General features: G+C 35.5%; 3 protein-coding genes across 3 annotated transcripts; 1 reads left to right on the top strand and 2 right to left on the bottom strand.

The window, feature by feature from the left end:
* The first annotated feature begins 4,046 nt into the window (after nucleotides 1-4,046).
* Nucleotides 4,047-7,671, top strand: LOC111777074 (agamous-like MADS-box protein MADS1). The gene is made up of 8 exons (XM_023656511.2): nucleotides 4,047-4,309; nucleotides 4,432-4,673; nucleotides 6,503-6,587; nucleotides 6,695-6,756; nucleotides 6,829-6,928; nucleotides 7,158-7,199; nucleotides 7,287-7,328; nucleotides 7,461-7,671. Exons 2-8 carry the CDS (start codon nucleotides 4,492-4,494, stop codon nucleotides 7,638-7,640), a joined length of 693 nt encoding a protein of 230 aa, XP_023512279.2. The 5' UTR covers nucleotides 4,047-4,309; nucleotides 4,432-4,491; the 3' UTR covers nucleotides 7,641-7,671.
* Nucleotides 7,636-12,367, bottom strand: LOC111777754 (putative galacturonosyltransferase 15). The gene is made up of 6 exons (XM_023657472.2): nucleotides 12,094-12,367; nucleotides 11,980-12,026; nucleotides 10,721-10,882; nucleotides 10,061-10,645; nucleotides 9,652-9,954; nucleotides 7,636-9,571 (listed from the first exon to the last, which is right to left on the bottom strand). The coding sequence occupies exons 1-6, from the start codon at nucleotides 12,332-12,334 to the stop codon at nucleotides 9,287-9,289; spliced, it is 1,623 nt and encodes a 540-aa protein (XP_023513240.1). The 5' UTR covers nucleotides 12,335-12,367; the 3' UTR covers nucleotides 7,636-9,286.
* Nucleotides 12,368-15,212: 2,845 nt separating this feature from the next.
* Nucleotides 15,213-17,079, bottom strand: LOC111776998 (peroxisomal and mitochondrial division factor 2). Its single transcript, XM_087118500.1, is given in 3 exon segments — nucleotides 15,213-16,528; nucleotides 16,838-16,902; nucleotides 16,905-17,079. Coding segments are annotated over 3 exon segments (1,266 nt in total). The 5' UTR covers nucleotides 17,065-17,079; the 3' UTR covers nucleotides 15,213-15,487.
* Between the last annotated feature and the right edge of the window lie 241 nt (nucleotides 17,080-17,320).

The raw sequence follows: 17,320 nt of genomic DNA, 5'->3' as shown, positions 1-17,320 counted from the left end.
TTGTATGTTTTGATGGTTAAAATCTCTGGTATTTACTTATTTTAGACAATAAAATAAGATCAATAATACAATTTCAAATTATGAAAACTATTTTTCAAATACTTAAAAAAAAAAAAAAATTACCACTCGTGTGTTGACCTGACATATATTCATATGTACGTCTTCCTTGTCTTTTGAAATTTGTATATTTGGTCAATGTCTCTAAACTTTTAATTTCATATTTATTATGTTTATGAAATTTGAATTGAAATTTATAAAAATAAATTGATTTATTGGAGCCCTAAGTTTCAATTTTGAAGACGATTAAATAGATATAAATTTTGTAATTAAAAAATTAGTGTTAAATATAGGTAGGTTACCTGGTATGATTGTGACATTATATTATGTGGAATTCATGATATTAGGTAGTAAACATTGAAGGAGTCTGGCATCTTTCACCGTCATTTTCATCTTTAATTACATTTGTATTTACTTTATGCTCACCTTTTCTCCACTATCTTTTTCTTTTTCTTTATTTATTATTATTTTTTTTCCATCCTCTTTCCCTTTTAAATAGTTATTGTAATTTTTATTTTTCATATTTATTTTGATTCGGAACTCTTTATATACTAAAATATTTTCAGGAATTCTGACACGAATGACTGATGAAATTGAAGTAGACGTGATATGAACTAAGAGACATCAATCATACAATATACTTCAATGAACATGTGAAGAAAAGGTTGTCAAAATTATCAAAAGATGTTCTTCAATGTAGCATGAATTGAAACATCTTTTGATAATTTTGACAACCTTTTCTTCACATCTTCATTGAAGTATATTATATGATTGATGTCTCTTGGTTCATATCAAGATGCGATCGACGTTTAGTCGACTCTACAACTGCACCCTTCCAAGTTTGCTCCTCACTACAAGTGCTCGTGCATATGAAATAGATCTGATAGTCATGTACTACTTCGTCATAAAAGAGCAATGTATGGGACAAGACCCTTTCAAAAGCAATGGTACGGAGAGTCTGAGGTTGTTGCATCATGACCAACTCGAAAGGGTTGAAGTTCGACGTGTCCTTGTCACTAGAAACTTTGAAAGTAATCAATCGCCCTCTACAGTTTCAAATTTGGCACGGTCGCGCTTTAAAATGTGAGGCTGAAAACGATACGTAACGGGCTAAAGCGGACAATATCTGCTAGTGATAGGGTTGAGCTGTTATAAGATATCTTTAACCAATGGATCAAAGATTTGAATCAACAAACCAATTTCAATCATACAAATATCCTCCAACTCGATCAAAGCATCAAAATATTGAAAAATGGCACAAATTTAACATCAAAACACTCATCCTAACATATTAAAATTTGTTGAAATTGAGATTTGAATGTTGAAGTTTGTTCCCTAAATCAAAGCTGTTTGATTTTGACTCTGAATTTTGATGAAATTGATGAGAAAATAAAGGGGAAAGAGAAGCATGCATGCACCTGTTTCATAGTGCTTTAATTAACAAGCTGCATGTAATAACATTGACAAAGGGGGATGCTTTTCCTCTCCCTTTGTACAAATCCCTCTTCTATTTTTCCTTTTATATTATACTTCTCCTTTCCTAGTACTGTCAGTCTTTGTCCCCTCCCAATGTATTTCATTCATTTTATTTCACACTCCTAAACTACTCCAATTTGAGCATAATTTAGCCGTTAATGCACTCGTTAAGTCTATATATACTTATAATCTTATTTCACGAAAAAATAAACGATACCCACAAGTCAAAAATCAAAATTTTATATCGTATTTAATCAAATAAACCTTTTTAAAAATCTGACTAGGTTTGGTAACTTCAACTTTCACTCCACTGATGCACGAGCCAACACAGTTCAATGAATATCTGACTCAACTGAGTCATTAATAACCGATTAGCACAAACACAGAAGTCTCCTTTAAAAAACGATAAAACGAGGATGAAACTTGATTTGATGTAAGAGGAATAGCGGGAATAATTGCATAGGTAGTTTTCCCTAATGGCCTAATTTCATTTGGGTTTACAAGAAAATGGTAAAAATTGAAGTTGGGTATGTGAGAGGGAAGAATTCAAAAGGGTGACCAAAAAAATGAAGAATCAAAACATGGGTCATAAAATAGGATACCAAATCAAGGATGGATAATGGCCTTTCATGGATACTTGACCCTACAAAATAAGGACCCTTTCAATGGCAATTTTGCAGCTCAGTATCTGAAAGCTGCATATACATATATGTATATATATATATATATATATATATATATATATATATATCTATATATATCTATATATATCTATATGTGAATAATGAAGTCAAGAAAGAAATAAAGAAGATGAACAGGAAATTACATAGGATTCTTATTTTACTTTGGAAGATATTCTTTTGGGGGTTGAAAATTAAATTAACGATGATCTTGAGTTCCTATCGTCATCGTCATCTTGTTCGACAAACCTATATTTCTATCGCCATCTCTTACGACAAATTTTTTATTTATGTTGAAACCTATGTGTGTCCTTTCGGAGAATTGAATGTTGGTATCTGCATAATGTTGAATGATTTAATTGTATGATGTTGATAAAAATATCAATGTTGGAAATAAAATCTTATATGTTAATAAATTTGGAATTTTTATTTGGTGCTTTTTTAAATAAGTCATCCTTCTTTATTAGTACTATATTATTATTTACCTACTTTAAAAATATCAATTAAGATTATTTTTCTTGATAGAAAACGCTACAAGTTTGTAGAAGGCAGTTTATACATTTATCTAAGGAATGTTTCGTTCCCTCTCCAACCGAGATCTTACAATCTAGGGGTCGAGCATCTTTGTTGCCCCCCGCTCGGTGTCTGGCTCTATGTTTCGTTCCCTTATCCAACAGAGATCTCACAATCCAAGGGGCCCAATATCTAGCACACTGACACATTGCTAGTAGATATTGTCCGTTTTTGCTCGTTACGTATCATCTGTTAGGGAAAGATTTTCATACCCTTATAGGAATGCTTTGTGGGATCTCACAATCCGGGGCTAGTGTCCTCACTGGTACAATGCTCGATGTCTGACTCTGATATCATTTGTAACAACACAAGCCCACCGTTATCACGATTTGAAAACGCATACTAATTATAATAAAATACTTAAACATAGTAATATATAAATAGTGAAAATAGGATTTAAATGTACTTGTTTTTGGACATCTATACAAAGACATATTTTGAAGCAACTTTCCCTTCATACTTCACCTTTATTATCAATTATAGCCTCTCTCTTTTCACACCTTCAAAAGCTCTCTATATATAAATGGATAGAGTGAGAATTCTCTTTATTGGATATTAATTTCATATCCTAAAATCTATTTCAAAATAGTTTTAAATCAAGAATACAATGTCTAACCTCAATAACCCATATCCGACACATATTGTCCTCTTTGTGCTTTCCTTTTCGGACTTTTCTTCAGCGTTTTTAAAACGTATATGCTAGAGAGAGAGAGGTTTCCAAACCCTTATAAAGAATGCTTCGTTCTTCTCCCCAACCGATGTGGGATCTTACAATCCACCCCCTTGGGACCCAGCGTCCTCACTAGCACTCGTCTTCCTCTCTAATCTAATTTGATATAATTAACTTGAAATACTGAGCTTCATCTTCAACATAGTGGAGGAATCTTCCAATGAGACCATAACTGTAACGATCCAAGTCCACTGTTAACAGATATTGTCTTCTTTAGACTTTCCTTTTCGGGCTTCCTCACCAAGTTTGTAAAACACGTATGATATAGAAGGTTTTCATACCCTTATAAAGAATAGTTCGTTTCCGTCTCCAACCGAGGTAGGATCTCGGTAGGATCTCACAATACCCAATAAGGCTATTTTCTCATATACATACATAAGAGATAAAGGGTTTTGTAGGTTTGTATGAGTAAAACAGAAGGTCTAATTCCAACCAATTTGTGGGTCACTTTTGAGAGAACCTTTTATGGGGTACCCCTTCTTAAACTTTTACCCATAACATGAAGAAATGGGAACCCTAACACACACACACTCTCTCTCCCTATAATTTTGTTTCCCCTAATTCCTCTAATCTGATCTTCCTTCTTATTAAAAGCTAAGTTGGATTAAGGGCTTGATTAACCCTCTTTAATTTCACACCAACAAAATGGCAATATGAACAATTTCAATCTACTTTTCTCCTTTAAATACTTTTCCAATAAACCAAACCCTACACCTTTTTCCACCATACCCTTCACCAAAATCTGATCCCCCTTTTCTGTTGGTGTTCTTCCATCAAAGTTGAGCTCACCCAGGTTTGTTTTCTTCAAAATCTTGAAACCCCATCTTCAAAGTTTGAATCTTTAGGTGATTTTGTGGCAGATCTAGTGACCAAAACCAAAACCCATGTCTTATTTTTGTGTGTTCTTTGGTTCAGATTTCAGCCACGGAGTTCCCAAGCCAAGCTGGAGAAGGATCTGCCTCTTCCCACAAAAAAATGGGAAGAGGTAAGATTGAAATTAAACGAATTGAAAATACCACAAATCGTCAAGTCACCTTTTGCAAGAGAAGAAATGGTTTGCTTAAAAAAGCCTACGAGTTGTCTGTTCTTTGTGATGCTGAAGTTGCCCTCATCGTCTTCTCCACTCGTGGCCGTCTCTATGAATATGCCAATAACAGGTTTCACAACTTCAAATTCTTCCTTCAAACACCAAATAAATTAATCATTTCTATCTCAGCTGCACAGATCTATGGTTAAAGCTTAGGGTTTAGCCTTAATTTTTTTTTTTTTTTTTTTTTTTTTTGAGGAAATTAATGAATCCATGTTTTTAGGGTTTTTGTTGCCTAAAAATGTCATCCATCTATAATCCGTCACCCTAAGCTGTCTGTCCCAGATGATGGTGTCATCGCCCTCATTATTTCCATTTTTTCACCCTTTTTCCATTACTTTTAATGTTCTTGCTCAACTTTGCTTGCAAAAATCTTATTTTTTTCAAATGGGTTTGTTAGATAGCGTTTGATTTTATCTGGGTTTTTGTTTTTCTTCTTAATTTGTTTTTCTAAGCTTTCAATTTATTATTTTAGCCTCCGATCTTAAGAGAATTGCTATAATTCAATTACCGGTGAGCTATGCTCGTTACTTTTTTCTTGATAATCAAACTCAATTTTTCTTTTTATATGATATTTGTTTTGAATTTTTAGGGTTTAATACAAAACATAATTAATTTCTTATTTAGAGTAGAAATTAATGAATTTTCCACACAAATGATCAAATTATGACAAACAAATTTTAAAAATTAAAAAAAAAAAATTGAGAATGGATGAATAGTAATTAGAATAATTAAAAAGATGGAAAATAGTATTTTTTGTGAGTTGTACAATAATTAAATGAATAATATTAATACCATTTTCTTGCAATGTGGAAGGACCATTCTGCCCTCTCAAACTTTAATTTGTAGCATAGAAATAGAAAAAGTTGGTAAATAGCTTCCTCTTCTTCATATATTCATATTTCATGCCTTTCAATCTCTCCCTCTCTCTCTCTCTATACCAATTTAGCTTCAGTCAACTCACTACTGATATTCATATTAATCAAATCCGACAAGAAATTATTGTATTTTCATTATTATTATTATTATTTTGGGAAAATTTGAAAAATCCCATTTGAAATATTATTGATTTTAGGTTTGGGAGAGTGGAAGGGAAAGTGTGTGTAATTCATTTTCTTTTGCAATGCAAGAGAGAATCATTCTATTTCTATGAAACTTCGATCCTCTCCCCCTTATCACTAATTTAGACCCTTTTTTTTCCCTCCATTTTTAATGATTTTCAAACCCATCAGACCCATTTATGATGCCTCTCATTGATGCAAACAAATAGCTTAAAATCTTTTGACAAGAGCGTCGATAAGACGTTTTGTTAGATCCCACCTCGGTTGTACAGTTTAACTCTCGTTTTAAAATTGTGAGGCTTACGTCAATACGTAACGGGCTAAAATGGACAATATCTGCTAACAGTGAGATTCGTCTGTTACACATATTAAGCTTGAAGTTTACGGTTTTTACGGGTATCTAGGAAGCTTCAATGTAAGAAAATCGTGTTTTAGGGCATAGATTTGTCCGAGAATTGAAGTGATTGAGGAAGAAATTAGGGTTTTGAGCGAGGAGGATTTAGAATTTAGGGTTTCGGGTTTTCGGGTTTCGGGGGAAAATGGAGATTAGGGATTAGGGTAATAGAAAAATGAAAAGAAATATAAAATAATGTGGGATGTTTGTTCACACTGCAATCATGGTCGACGAAATTAAGGTATCACATGCCACCACCCATTTTCTTGGAATCCCTCGTGTCAGTTTTATTAGTTGTGATTCTCTTTCTTTTATCTATATATAATATTATATAATATTAAAGTATTTATATAATTATATTTAACATAATGTTTTAGTTTATTATTAAATTTGTGGGTAATATATTTGTGAATGAATGGTTAAAAATGAGTACAATTTTTACAGTGTTAGAGGAACCATTGAAAGGTACAAGAAAGCATTTGCTGACTCTTCCAATTCTGGATTATCAGTTGCAGAAGCTAATGTACAGGTAATTACATGTTTTTTTTTTTTTTTTTTTTTTTTTTTTTTTTTTTAAGGAACAAAAAAGTTCAAAACACAGATGAACAATTAAATATGAATTTTTTCTTTTTACAGTTTTACCAGCAAGAAGCATCGAAGCTGAAGAGACAGATCCGGGAGATTCAAAACTCGAACAGGTTCGGTTCCGAAAAACACAAAAAAAAAGTAACTTTTGTATGAATTTACGGTGTTAATTTCATCTTTCTCAGGCATATTCTTGGTGAAGCACTCAGCTCATTGTCTTTAAAGGACCTGAAAAGCTTGGAGGGCAGATTGGAGAGAGGAATCAGCAAAGTTAGGGCTAAAAAGGTCTCCCCTTTTACTCGATTGCTTCGACGTATTGATATAATTAGATTCAATTCATTACATTCGAGCGTAAGGAAGTCTTTGTGTTCGAATCCCGTAATCTTGTTTTTGTTACTACCCATGTTCTAACTTTCCACGTTTCGTGTTAAAATTGTATATATTTATGCGTTTGAGTTCAATAGCGATTTAAAATTTATTCGGGTTCAAAATTGACCGTTTTGATTGTGTGCAGAACGAAACCTTGTGTGCAGAGATGGAATTCATGCAAAAAAGGGTACGTATATAACACACGATATATACGAGACTATTTGGAATGATTGTTCAGATACTTAAAAAAAACGTTGACTTTTTCTCGGTGTAGGAAATGGAGCTTCAGAATCACAACAACTATCTGCAAGCACAGGTCAAATTCTTCACCTTTTTCTCCTCGATAACACAAATCCCTCGAGAACAAAATACTCAATTTATTTCAATTATGTTGATACGTAACATTATTTATAACATCGCTCACGTAAATTTAGTTCGATTTTAATAGATTGCTGAACATGAAAGAATACAACAACAGCAACAAACGAACATGATGCAAAGGGGAACGTATGAGACAGTGGGAGGAGGGCAGTACGAGGAGAACAGAAGCTATGGCGGCGTGGGGCTTATGGATTCCGACACCCATTACGCCCATCAAGACCATCTCACTGCCCTTCAGCTCGTTTAAGTGTATAACTCTCCAAACCAAACCAAACCAAACCAAACCAAAAAAAAAAAAAAAAAAAAAAAAAACACAAAAATCTTGTTGTTGTTATTATTATTATTATTATTATTCTCAATCTCCAACCAACCAACTACCGAGGATGTCAAATAATAACTGCCTTTTGAAGCTCTCTGCTTCTGGCTGAGATAATCTCATGGTATTTATTTTTGTGTAGTGTTCTTATGCTTCATGCTACAATCAAAACCCTCAACATAGACTCCTTTTTATATATATTATAAAACCTTTTTTTGTATTTGTGATATTTATTCGTTTCGGGTTATGATTTGTTGATGTAGTTGTTGGGATACATGCTCGACCCAAATTATAAATTTACTGGATGTATTGTGAAATATCGTAACAACTCATGCCCAGAATTTATATTAGAATTTGGAATCTCGATTCAACATGGATGACCTCGAGATTCCTCTTAAATCTTCTGCGACATGGCCGTGTTACTTACTCTTTGCAATTTTCAGGCGGCCCCTAACATAGAATTGATTAAGTAAAGTACGCTTAATCATGAAATTCTTATGATTGAGCCACCGAAAAGGAATGTGGACCTTGTTTGTATAGGTAGTAATTTTCATTTCCTTTAAGTTTTTCTTAGTTATCATATCACGATTCCTCGATTCATAGAGGTGGTTAGAGCAATCAAGATATTCATAATATAAGATTTGAGAGACACGAGACCATACTATATAAGTTTACAAGTTATTTTGATATTTTTCTAAATGTAACGCTAAAGTTTAGAATATACTTTTATTTTATTCCTTTGTTATCGTCAACCCATTTATAGAAGGGTGATGTGACATCAGGATTATTCTATTTAATGTCGTTTATATTCTAATAAATCACTGTTCAACTGGAAAAGGTTGTAATTGTAACTGTTTAAAATTAAGGTATTACGACAACTTTTAATTAACTCATTTAGATTTTAAAATTAAATTACTTATAAGAGTTCAATGCACCTGAATTCTCGATCAATCTTACGAGAAAACCACACGATCCTACGACATACGACAATATATTGAGTTGTCTAATCAAACTTTGGTGCATATAGTAATTCAAAATCTTACTCAACATCCTCCCCCCACTTTCTCTCTTCCAAAAGAACACCATGAACGGTGGGTCCTTTTCACTTTGCCAATACCCAAAAAGCTCTCATTCCAATAGGTCTTCAACACACCAACCAAACAACAATAACAACAAAATTTGTAAGGTTGTTTCCCAATTACTTATAGTGCGCAATTAGATGCCTTTCCCATCAAAACACGAAGAACAAACAAGAACAAGATCGGATCTAAATGATTTTCTCTTTCTAACTGCTTAAAAAAGGAAAAATCGTTTCAAATCGACTCGAGATTATGTAGAGTTTGATTAAGATATCTAATCTTATCCGTTCGTTATTGAATAATGTTATCCCAATCTTTTGCTCATACGAAGTCAAAATATAATATACAATATATATTCTCTAAAACTCTGATTCTATTACTATCATATTTTTGTCGAGATTAATCTGAAGAGACTGAAGGCGGGTTAAGCCTTCTTCCCTCTTAGACCATGTAAATGAATAGTTTTAGTTCTAAACTTGGACAACTTCCTTCTCCTCGCTACATTATTCTGCATCTTCTAATAAACTTATTTGAGAAATTTACATGTTTATGCCATATGTTTCGTACCTCTGGTGACCCGATCTCGAGCCACGGCTTGGCTGGACCGCTGAAATGAACGACCGCAGCGTCTTGGAGGATCTCCTTGCTTATTGTCTTAAAGGGTCTTTCACCTAATCCAGCTACATGCCATGATGAATCAATGGGATACATATGATCCTCAAAAGCCATCAAGGATGGAGCCAGTTCCCCTGGAAGCCACAATGCCAATCCAGAGTTGAGATTCTGTAAAATAATAGCAGTGTTTGTCAAGGGTGAGCTATAATTATTCTATTTCATTTGGCATTACAAGAATGGGAACTAACATGTTTGAGCCACTGATGATATTTGGATGTGATGTTCATCTTTCTCCACGCTTCGAGATCGAAAATGTTCATGCCGTGGAGCCACGCACAGCGATCGGGATTGAAGTTTGATGATATCAAAGGATGGGAGAAGTTGAGGTAATGACTGTATGTTCTTCCTGGACAACAACCATCGCCACAGGAAGAATCAAGGACAGCGCCAACAACATTGCCACCAAGGTCCATGTTCCATAAAGAGGACATATCATGTTGCACGACAATGTCATCGTCCAAGAACACGACCTTCTTCAGATCTGGAAACAGCTGAATGAGACACATTTGTAGCTTTAAATCAAGGGGTGAACAAATCATATGCACAAAGTTCAGTTAATACGTCGTGCCTATTTGGAATGACTATCTAAGTGCTTACCTCGTGAACATAAATGCGGAGGTGATTCAAGAGGGAGAGACTGGTGGGGCTAAGAACATCTAATTGTGTTTGATCTTCCCCATCAAACCCAAAGTTAGCTTTTCTGAAATCATTATAGTAACGCTTCCAGATCGAGCGATGAATCTCGAACATATCGTGAACTCTGCTGTTGACATCCTCTGACCAGTCGAATTGGTGCAGTCCCTTAACTTCAACCACCACAGAATCATGAACTGAATTGGTTGCAAACCAGGCGTGCATTGGGGTGTATGTTTTCTTGTCAGTGACAATGTGAAAGACCAGCTTTCTGGGGTCGGCCGAGTTCCGAACGGCGGACGAGACGACAACAGAAGCGGCAAGGATGTTATCAGTCAAGAGAACGACATGACGAAAGAAGGGGTCGGTAAGGCGAGAAACATATTCGGGCTGTGGCAAACGAGCTCGAGCTTTGGCGTTAACAGCATACTCTTCCGCTAGTTTGAGAGAGAGACAATGAAGGCCCTTTGGAATGCCATGTGAAGCTAAATGCCAATACACAGATTCACGTTTTCTGGCAGATTTGAGCTTTTGTTCCATAGCTTGAAGCTGCCATGGAAGATGTGAATAAGCAAATGAAGGGCCTGTGTTTGATTAAAGGGAACAGAATGATATGAGGATTACCATAGCTTTAGTCTTGAATGCGAAGGCCCTCATGTCCTGTGGTTTAGAAATCATGTCTTTGACAAGCTCGTTGAAGGATCCCACTCCATCTCCATCGCCACTCCCCACAGACCCACTTTCCTTTGAATCCACCATTAATCTCAAGAACTCCTCGCTCAGTCTCTGTCATTCATAATCACAGCAAGAACAAAACCAAAATACAGAGTCGGTACAAAATCCAAAAATAAAAACTCAAAAAAAACAATATCGATCAGCAGTGGACTCGGCTTGCTTGAACTGTTACAAATGGTATCAAATCCAAATACCGATCAATGTACCAACAAGGAGACTAAGCCCCAAAAGGGATGGACATGAGGCGGTGTACTAGAAATAACGTATTGGAGAGTTCGACCTCAATTGAAAAAGGGAACGAGTGCCAGCGAGAACGCTAGGCCCTAGAGATCGTTCTTTAAAAAGATGTGGAAACCTCTCCCTAATTGACACGTTTTAAAATCGTGAAGCTAACAACAATACATAACCGGTCAAAAGAGTTAGTGGTGTGCTTGGACGGTCACATCTAGGACCCATTCGGTAAACATAATCATTTTCTCTGTTTGAAGGGATAATTTTTCTTGAACACTGATTGAGGCATCACAATCAAAGCGACGTGGGGTTGAAAGATATTGAAATAGAAGACAATATTATTTATTTTTCCAAGCTCAAGTGGACCAAAATCAAATGATTGCTAGCTAGTAGCCACATGTCCCAAAAGCTGCCTACTGCTTAATGGAACAACAATTCATTTCCATTTTTTTAATCACAAAAAAAAAAAAAAAAAATGAAATCGAGTAAATTGAAAGCAATTATCGATTGATCTTAATAAAAAGGTTAGTCGACAATATTTACAACCTTACAACGACGATGTTTAAACTCAATATATAATATTGGAGGAATTTTCGAGTAAAAAAAAAAAAAAAATATATATATATATTTTAAAATGTATACGATTATAACAAAATCGAATTTAATATGATAGTTTAAGATTAAAATGGTTATCTAAAATTATTTAAATTAAAAAAAAAAAAAAAAATTCATTTCCATATGTAGAAGATGCATTCAAGTTCATGGTACTATAAATGCATTTGTCAGTTTATAGGAAAGAGTATGAAGTCGTTGGAGAAACGTAAAATGTGGAAATTAAAAAAAAAAAATAAATAAAAGCGGAGTGTGAGCTTAGGGGTATATTCGAAATTAAGATGGAAAAGAGGGAGAGAAGTAACCGAAGATGCGTCGTCATTTCCGCTGAAAAGCGTCCATCCAGAGCAGTCTGCAAAAGGATAAACAGTTAAGGGATAAAGTAGTAATTTAATCGGAGGGAAGGGGGAGGAAGTTACCGATGGAGGAGGAACACGCGGCGGCGGATTCGAGGACGAAAAAGGCGATTCGGAGGAAACAGAACGGGAGAACAATTGCGAGAGTGAGGAGGAGAGGCAAGATTGAGCGAGTGGAGATTCTACGATTAGGCGCTGTGGACGGCGGAGGAGGAGGAGGCGGCGGCAACGGCGGTGGCTTGAGAGCGGCGGAGTTGGAAATCGTGAGCTTCTTAATGCCGGTGGTGGAGATGTAGAAGTTCATCGTGGTGGGGAATCCATTCAAGGCGAAGAGAAGATACTCGGGCCTTTTTTTTCAGAGAGACTCACGGGTTCGCACTCTGCCGAACTCACCAGCTATGCCCAACTGCCCTTTTATGTCTTTTTTATTTTATTTTATTTTATTTTATTTATTTATTTATTTATTTATTTATGAGTACTGTACACATTATGCTTTTGGGAAATATAAAAGGAATAATTTTAAATCTCAAAATACCCTAAATCCCAATAATTTGTTTTTTTTTTTAATCTAATTTATAAATATTTTTAATAATTTAACCTTGGTAAAAGTATTAAGAAAAAAAATAAAAATGGAGTCCAGAAATAATGCCGCGGGAACGCGGGGGAACTTTGAAATATTACCCTTGTTTTTTACTATTATTTACGGATCTGCCATTGGGTGTCCATTTGCCACCGACACACTGTGATTCCTTGTTTGCCTGTAACGCCGGAGGCAAAGGATTCCTTGTTTGATTATTTCAATTTTTCAATTAATACCAAAAATAAATAATATAATTTAGGTACAAAATTCAATTTTTTCCCCTAATAAATAAATTATGCCTAAATTTTAAATAAAGGTTACCATCTAAACTTCAAATAAAAAATATTATATTCATATATTACAAAATCGATAAAAAAATTCTATATTTTTAATATTTTTAGTATAAGGTAAAAAGATTTTGAACTATTTTATATTTATGATTAGACAAATGATTAAACTATTTTATATAAATACACCTTTACAAATTTGAAACCCTAATCATAAGATTCAATACAAGGAAATCTTAGCTTTATTTTCCATTATTATTATTTTTTTTTTTATGAAAATTTTAGTTTTAGAAATGGACAAAAAATGAGTAATTTTAAAGTTTATTACCAAATTAAAATGAGTGTTACATTTATATATTTATATTTGGTTTGCAAAAAGAAAATAGAAGAAAAAAAAAGTGTTTGGAAGTTGGTTTAATGAGGAGGTCCATTTAATTACTTTGTTTTTATTAATAAATAAATAAATAATTGATTAGTTTCTTAATTTATAAGTCAAAAGAATGGCATTGATAGATATATATGGAAATGGGAGCAGCCGTTGCTATCATGCATGCAAATTTTTATGACTACCAATCTTTTATAATTACCAGTTTTTTTTTTTTTTTTTTTTTTGGGTTATTTTCAAATTTCTTCGTCCCTATCTTTTAATTGTTGTTTATATTTAATTAATCTTATTTGACTTTTTTATTTTGAAATATTTATAATTTTTAGGTCATTGAAGTAGCATTCTTATATATATTACATGAAATATAAAATTTTTATTTTTGTAAATTAATAGAATGTTTAGAATATATAAGATTTGTAATTTTGGTAAAAAAGATATTTAAGGTGAATGAAAGGAACAGTAAAAAGGAGGGGGTAAAATTAGTCCTAAAATCACGGAAGGGGGAGGTTGTCGGACATTGAGTTGGTGTCGGTGAGATTTAATTGGTAAGAAAGTAAGTTAAAGAATTTAATTAATAAAATATTTATTTATTTATTCTGTTTTAAACGACACCAATTGCCGTGTCGGGTTCCCACCACAATATAGCGTAATTTAAGGTTAACATGGAATGCCGTTGCTGCTGCTTGCCCTAAATTTCATAAATGCCCAATTAATGGAGACCACGTGGACATTCATTAGATTTGGGGTTTGGGGATTACGTGGCTATTGAATGTACTTCTTCCTTCTAACAGAGTTGAGGCACGTAGCAGTCCTCTTGAAAGGTCCGAAAGCGCCTAGAGCAAGTTGAGATTTTATGAGATCCTACATCGATTAAAGACGAGAACGAAACATTTTTTATAAGGATATGGAAACTTCTTCTTAACATACGCGTTTTAAAAACCTTGAGGGAAAGCTCGAAAAGGATAGCCCAAAGATGACAATATCGAGGAGTGTGCCAACGAGGACGTTGTGCCCCAAAAAGGGGTGAATTGTGAGATTCCACATCGATTAGAGAGAGAAACAAGTGCCAGCGAGAACGCTGGACCACAAAGAGTGTGGATTGTGAGATCCCACGTCAATTGGAGAGGGGAATGAGTGCTAGCAAGGACTCTAGCCCCAACAGGGGTAGATTTTGAGATTCCATATCAATTGGAGAAGAGAACAAGTGCTAGAGAGGACGCTGGGTCTCGAAGGAGGGGTGGATTGTGAGATCCCACGTCGGTTGAAAAAGTGAGCAAAACATTCTAATGAAAATGTAGAAACTTCTCCCTAGTAAACATGTTTTAAAACCGTGATAACAGGCCAAAGAGGACAATATATACTAGTTGGAATGCTTGAAGGGCCTAAATCAACAAAGGTGGTTGGTGGATTACTTCTTCTAGAAGATGGAGGATTGTCGTATCCACCACCACCGGACATAGGCTTCAACGGTGTCGAAGGGTTTGGTGTGGGATAATGTGGTGGTGTTCCTCCATAGCCGTGTGATGGTGGTATAGGGCTGCCATGTGAGCCAGCAATGCAATGTTGTAAGCCTACTAGTCACTACTATGACAGTCTATGGTGATACTTAAAAGAATGTGAAACCTGTTGGGAGAGTAATAGCTTTTCAGGTCAGGAATGAATAGTTATGGAGAATACAGGGATGACCAGGCTGTGAGAAAGCAGCCCAGCAACCAAAGTGAAAAGGAGAGCGAGCAGAGCAGAAGCTTGTTTGCTTCTCATGGTTTCATCTGCTGCTGTTGCTGTTTTATTGGTGCATTTATAACATAATCAATTGAGAAGGTGGAGGCAGTGGAGACTCAATCAAAAAGGGGCACTTCAAAATTTGCCAAATTTTGGCATATCATGCAAGAATGCATTGAAAACAACTCAGAAATGCAAGAAACCAAGCTAAAAGAGACAAGTATAGCTCAAGTACTTGTCTGGTTAATCATCTATAACAGTGGGATTGAACTAAATTGGTTAACTAACAAGATTTGGCTTCAGAAGAACATTTGAAGCAAAAATTTAGCGCCAACCAGTACTTATTGGCTTGGAGAAAACCACCAAATAAACAAACATATCTAACAAAACTGAAGCAGATATACAGTTCATGAACCTTACCCTTTTGGCTATATTCTGTGTTAAGCCTCCACCCTCAACTATCTGCCTTTGTAGCATCACGATTTATCTTTGCCTCCCATACAAAGCAAAGGCTAGTGCAGCTATGCCAGCAACGACTCCAGTCGAACCTGCAATTACAGGCCAGTTCGAGTTCAATTCCTTCTCTGCACCTTCGAAAGCTGACTTGAGTTCCTCGGCAGTTCCATTCAAAGCATTCACTGCTTTCTCCTTTAATCCACTAATGACTTTGTGTGCTTCCTCTACTTCCTGATGCAACTGAGCCATATTCAACTCGATCGTTTTCGTTTTCTCTTCCGACTCATTCAACAACTTTTCGACGTTAAGTTTCTCCTTGATCCACTTATCTAACTCCAGCTCGTTCTTTGTTATCATCGATTCCAAATCCTTAACAACTGTCTTAAGACTGGTGATTTCCCTCTCCCTCGCCTCGATTTTGTCTCTCATTTCCTCCTCCACTCGAACTTTTTTACTCTTCTCCTCTATCTCCTTGACCTCCAACACCCCAACTTTCCTCTCCAATTCTCTGACTTTCTTTTCACTCTCCACCTTTGTTTTCTTCAGGGCTTCCAACTGTTCCTCCATAGCTTCAACCTTCTCTCCCTTTTCCCCCAAGTTTTTCCTCAACTCGACAACTTCGGTATTTGCCTCTTCGGCTCCATTCATTGCAGATATCAAATCATGCTGTAGCCTAGCGACCTCAGTCTCAAGCTCCAATGCTCTCGCTGCAACCGATTCTAACACCTTATTTCCCTCTTCAGAACGTTCAAGTTGTTTCTCCATTTCTTTCAGTTGTTCTTTCAGCGACCCCTCTTCACTCTTCAATCCTTCAATCTCCACTGAAACTTTTTTAACCTTATCTTTGAATTCTTCATTTTCGTCAACCAAATTTTTCTTTTCACGCTCCAAAACCTCAATTCTCTGGTTCAGCTCCGCGACCTTTGCATCGTTCTCCCGCTGATCAAAATCATAAAAATCCTCCGTGGTCGGATCGTCCCCCGACGCCCCGCCATCGACAATGTTAATCTCGTTCTCCATTAATATTTCTACGTTCACATCCCAAATCAGAACGTTAACACTCAATTTCTAAAAAAAGAAAAGGATCCCCATCTATATCCAGATGATTCAAAAGAAATGAAGTTCTAACAACTATCCAGAAAAAAAAAAAAAAAAAAAAAAAAACACTATACTTACACACCAAGCAAGAGGAATAACAAATTAGATGAAGAGAAAACAAACCGGAAAAAATTAGGAGAAAGAATCAAGCGAGAAACTGGCGATTAAATTAGAAAACAGAGAGATTCGGCGGTAAGAAAGATGGAAAAATACTGGAAATGACATTCTACAAAACCTGTTTCGTAAGAGAATTAAAAAAAAAAAAACGAAGGATCAAACCTTTGATTTCTCTGGTTCAGCGGCCTGCAGAATTCGAATTAGGGTTGCGGATTTTTCCAGCGACAGTCTCTGAAGCTTTTCTTTCCCAACTCTCTCGGAGGAAAAGAAAGAAAGTGTGGAAAGGGAAATTGGAGGGAGGGCGTGCAAATATGATCTCTGATAATGGACGGCTGAGATTGGTCGAAGGAAAAACGCAGAGGTAGTGCGAGGCACGTGCGAACAGGCATGGAACCCGAACAGCTTTTGGTCATGGATTGGGCCGAATAAAAAAAAGAATCTTTATTTGGGCTCATGAATACGGCCCAATTACATTGATGAGCCAGAGCTGTTTATTTGCCCGGCCCATATCAGAATGGATCGAACACCCGGCCCATATCAGAATGGATCGAACACAGACCGACAACGAACCATTTCGTAGAAGGGTACGAAAACCTCTCCCTAACAGACACGTTATAAAAAATTGTGAGGCTGATAACAATGCGT

Source organism: Cucurbita pepo, chromosome 16 (genome assembly GCF_057944985.1).
Source record: "Cucurbita pepo subsp. pepo isolate OVF chromosome 16, ASM5794498v1, whole genome shotgun sequence".
In the NCBI taxonomy this organism is placed as follows: Eukaryota; Viridiplantae; Streptophyta; class Magnoliopsida; order Cucurbitales; family Cucurbitaceae; genus Cucurbita; species Cucurbita pepo.
Note: the sequence above shows the minus strand (reverse complement) of the source record. Positions and strands in the feature narration are given on the sequence as shown.

Coding starts and splice junctions, on each gene's coding strand:
- LOC111777074 (XM_023656511.2), top strand. CDS start 4,492: ATGGGAAGAGGTAAGATTGAAATTAAACGAATTGAAAATACCACAAAT. Junction 6,588..6,694: donor TTGCAGAAGCTAATGTACAG/GTAATTACATGT, acceptor TTCTTTTTACAG/TTTTACCAGCAAGAAGCATC. Junction 6,929..7,157: donor GCAAAGTTAGGGCTAAAAAG/GTCTCCCCTTTT, acceptor GATTGTGTGCAG/AACGAAACCTTGTGTGCAGA.
- LOC111777754 (XM_023657472.2), bottom strand. CDS start 12,334: ATGAACTTCTACATCTCCACCACCGGCATTAAGAAGCTCACGATTTCC. Junction 10,646..10,720: donor CATTCAAGACTAAAGCTATG/GTAATCCTCATA, acceptor CTTCCATGGCAG/CTTCAAGCTATGGAACAAAA. Junction 9,955..10,060: donor TCCGCATTTATGTTCACGAG/GTAAGCACTTAG, acceptor TGTCTCATTCAG/CTGTTTCCAGATCTGAAGAA.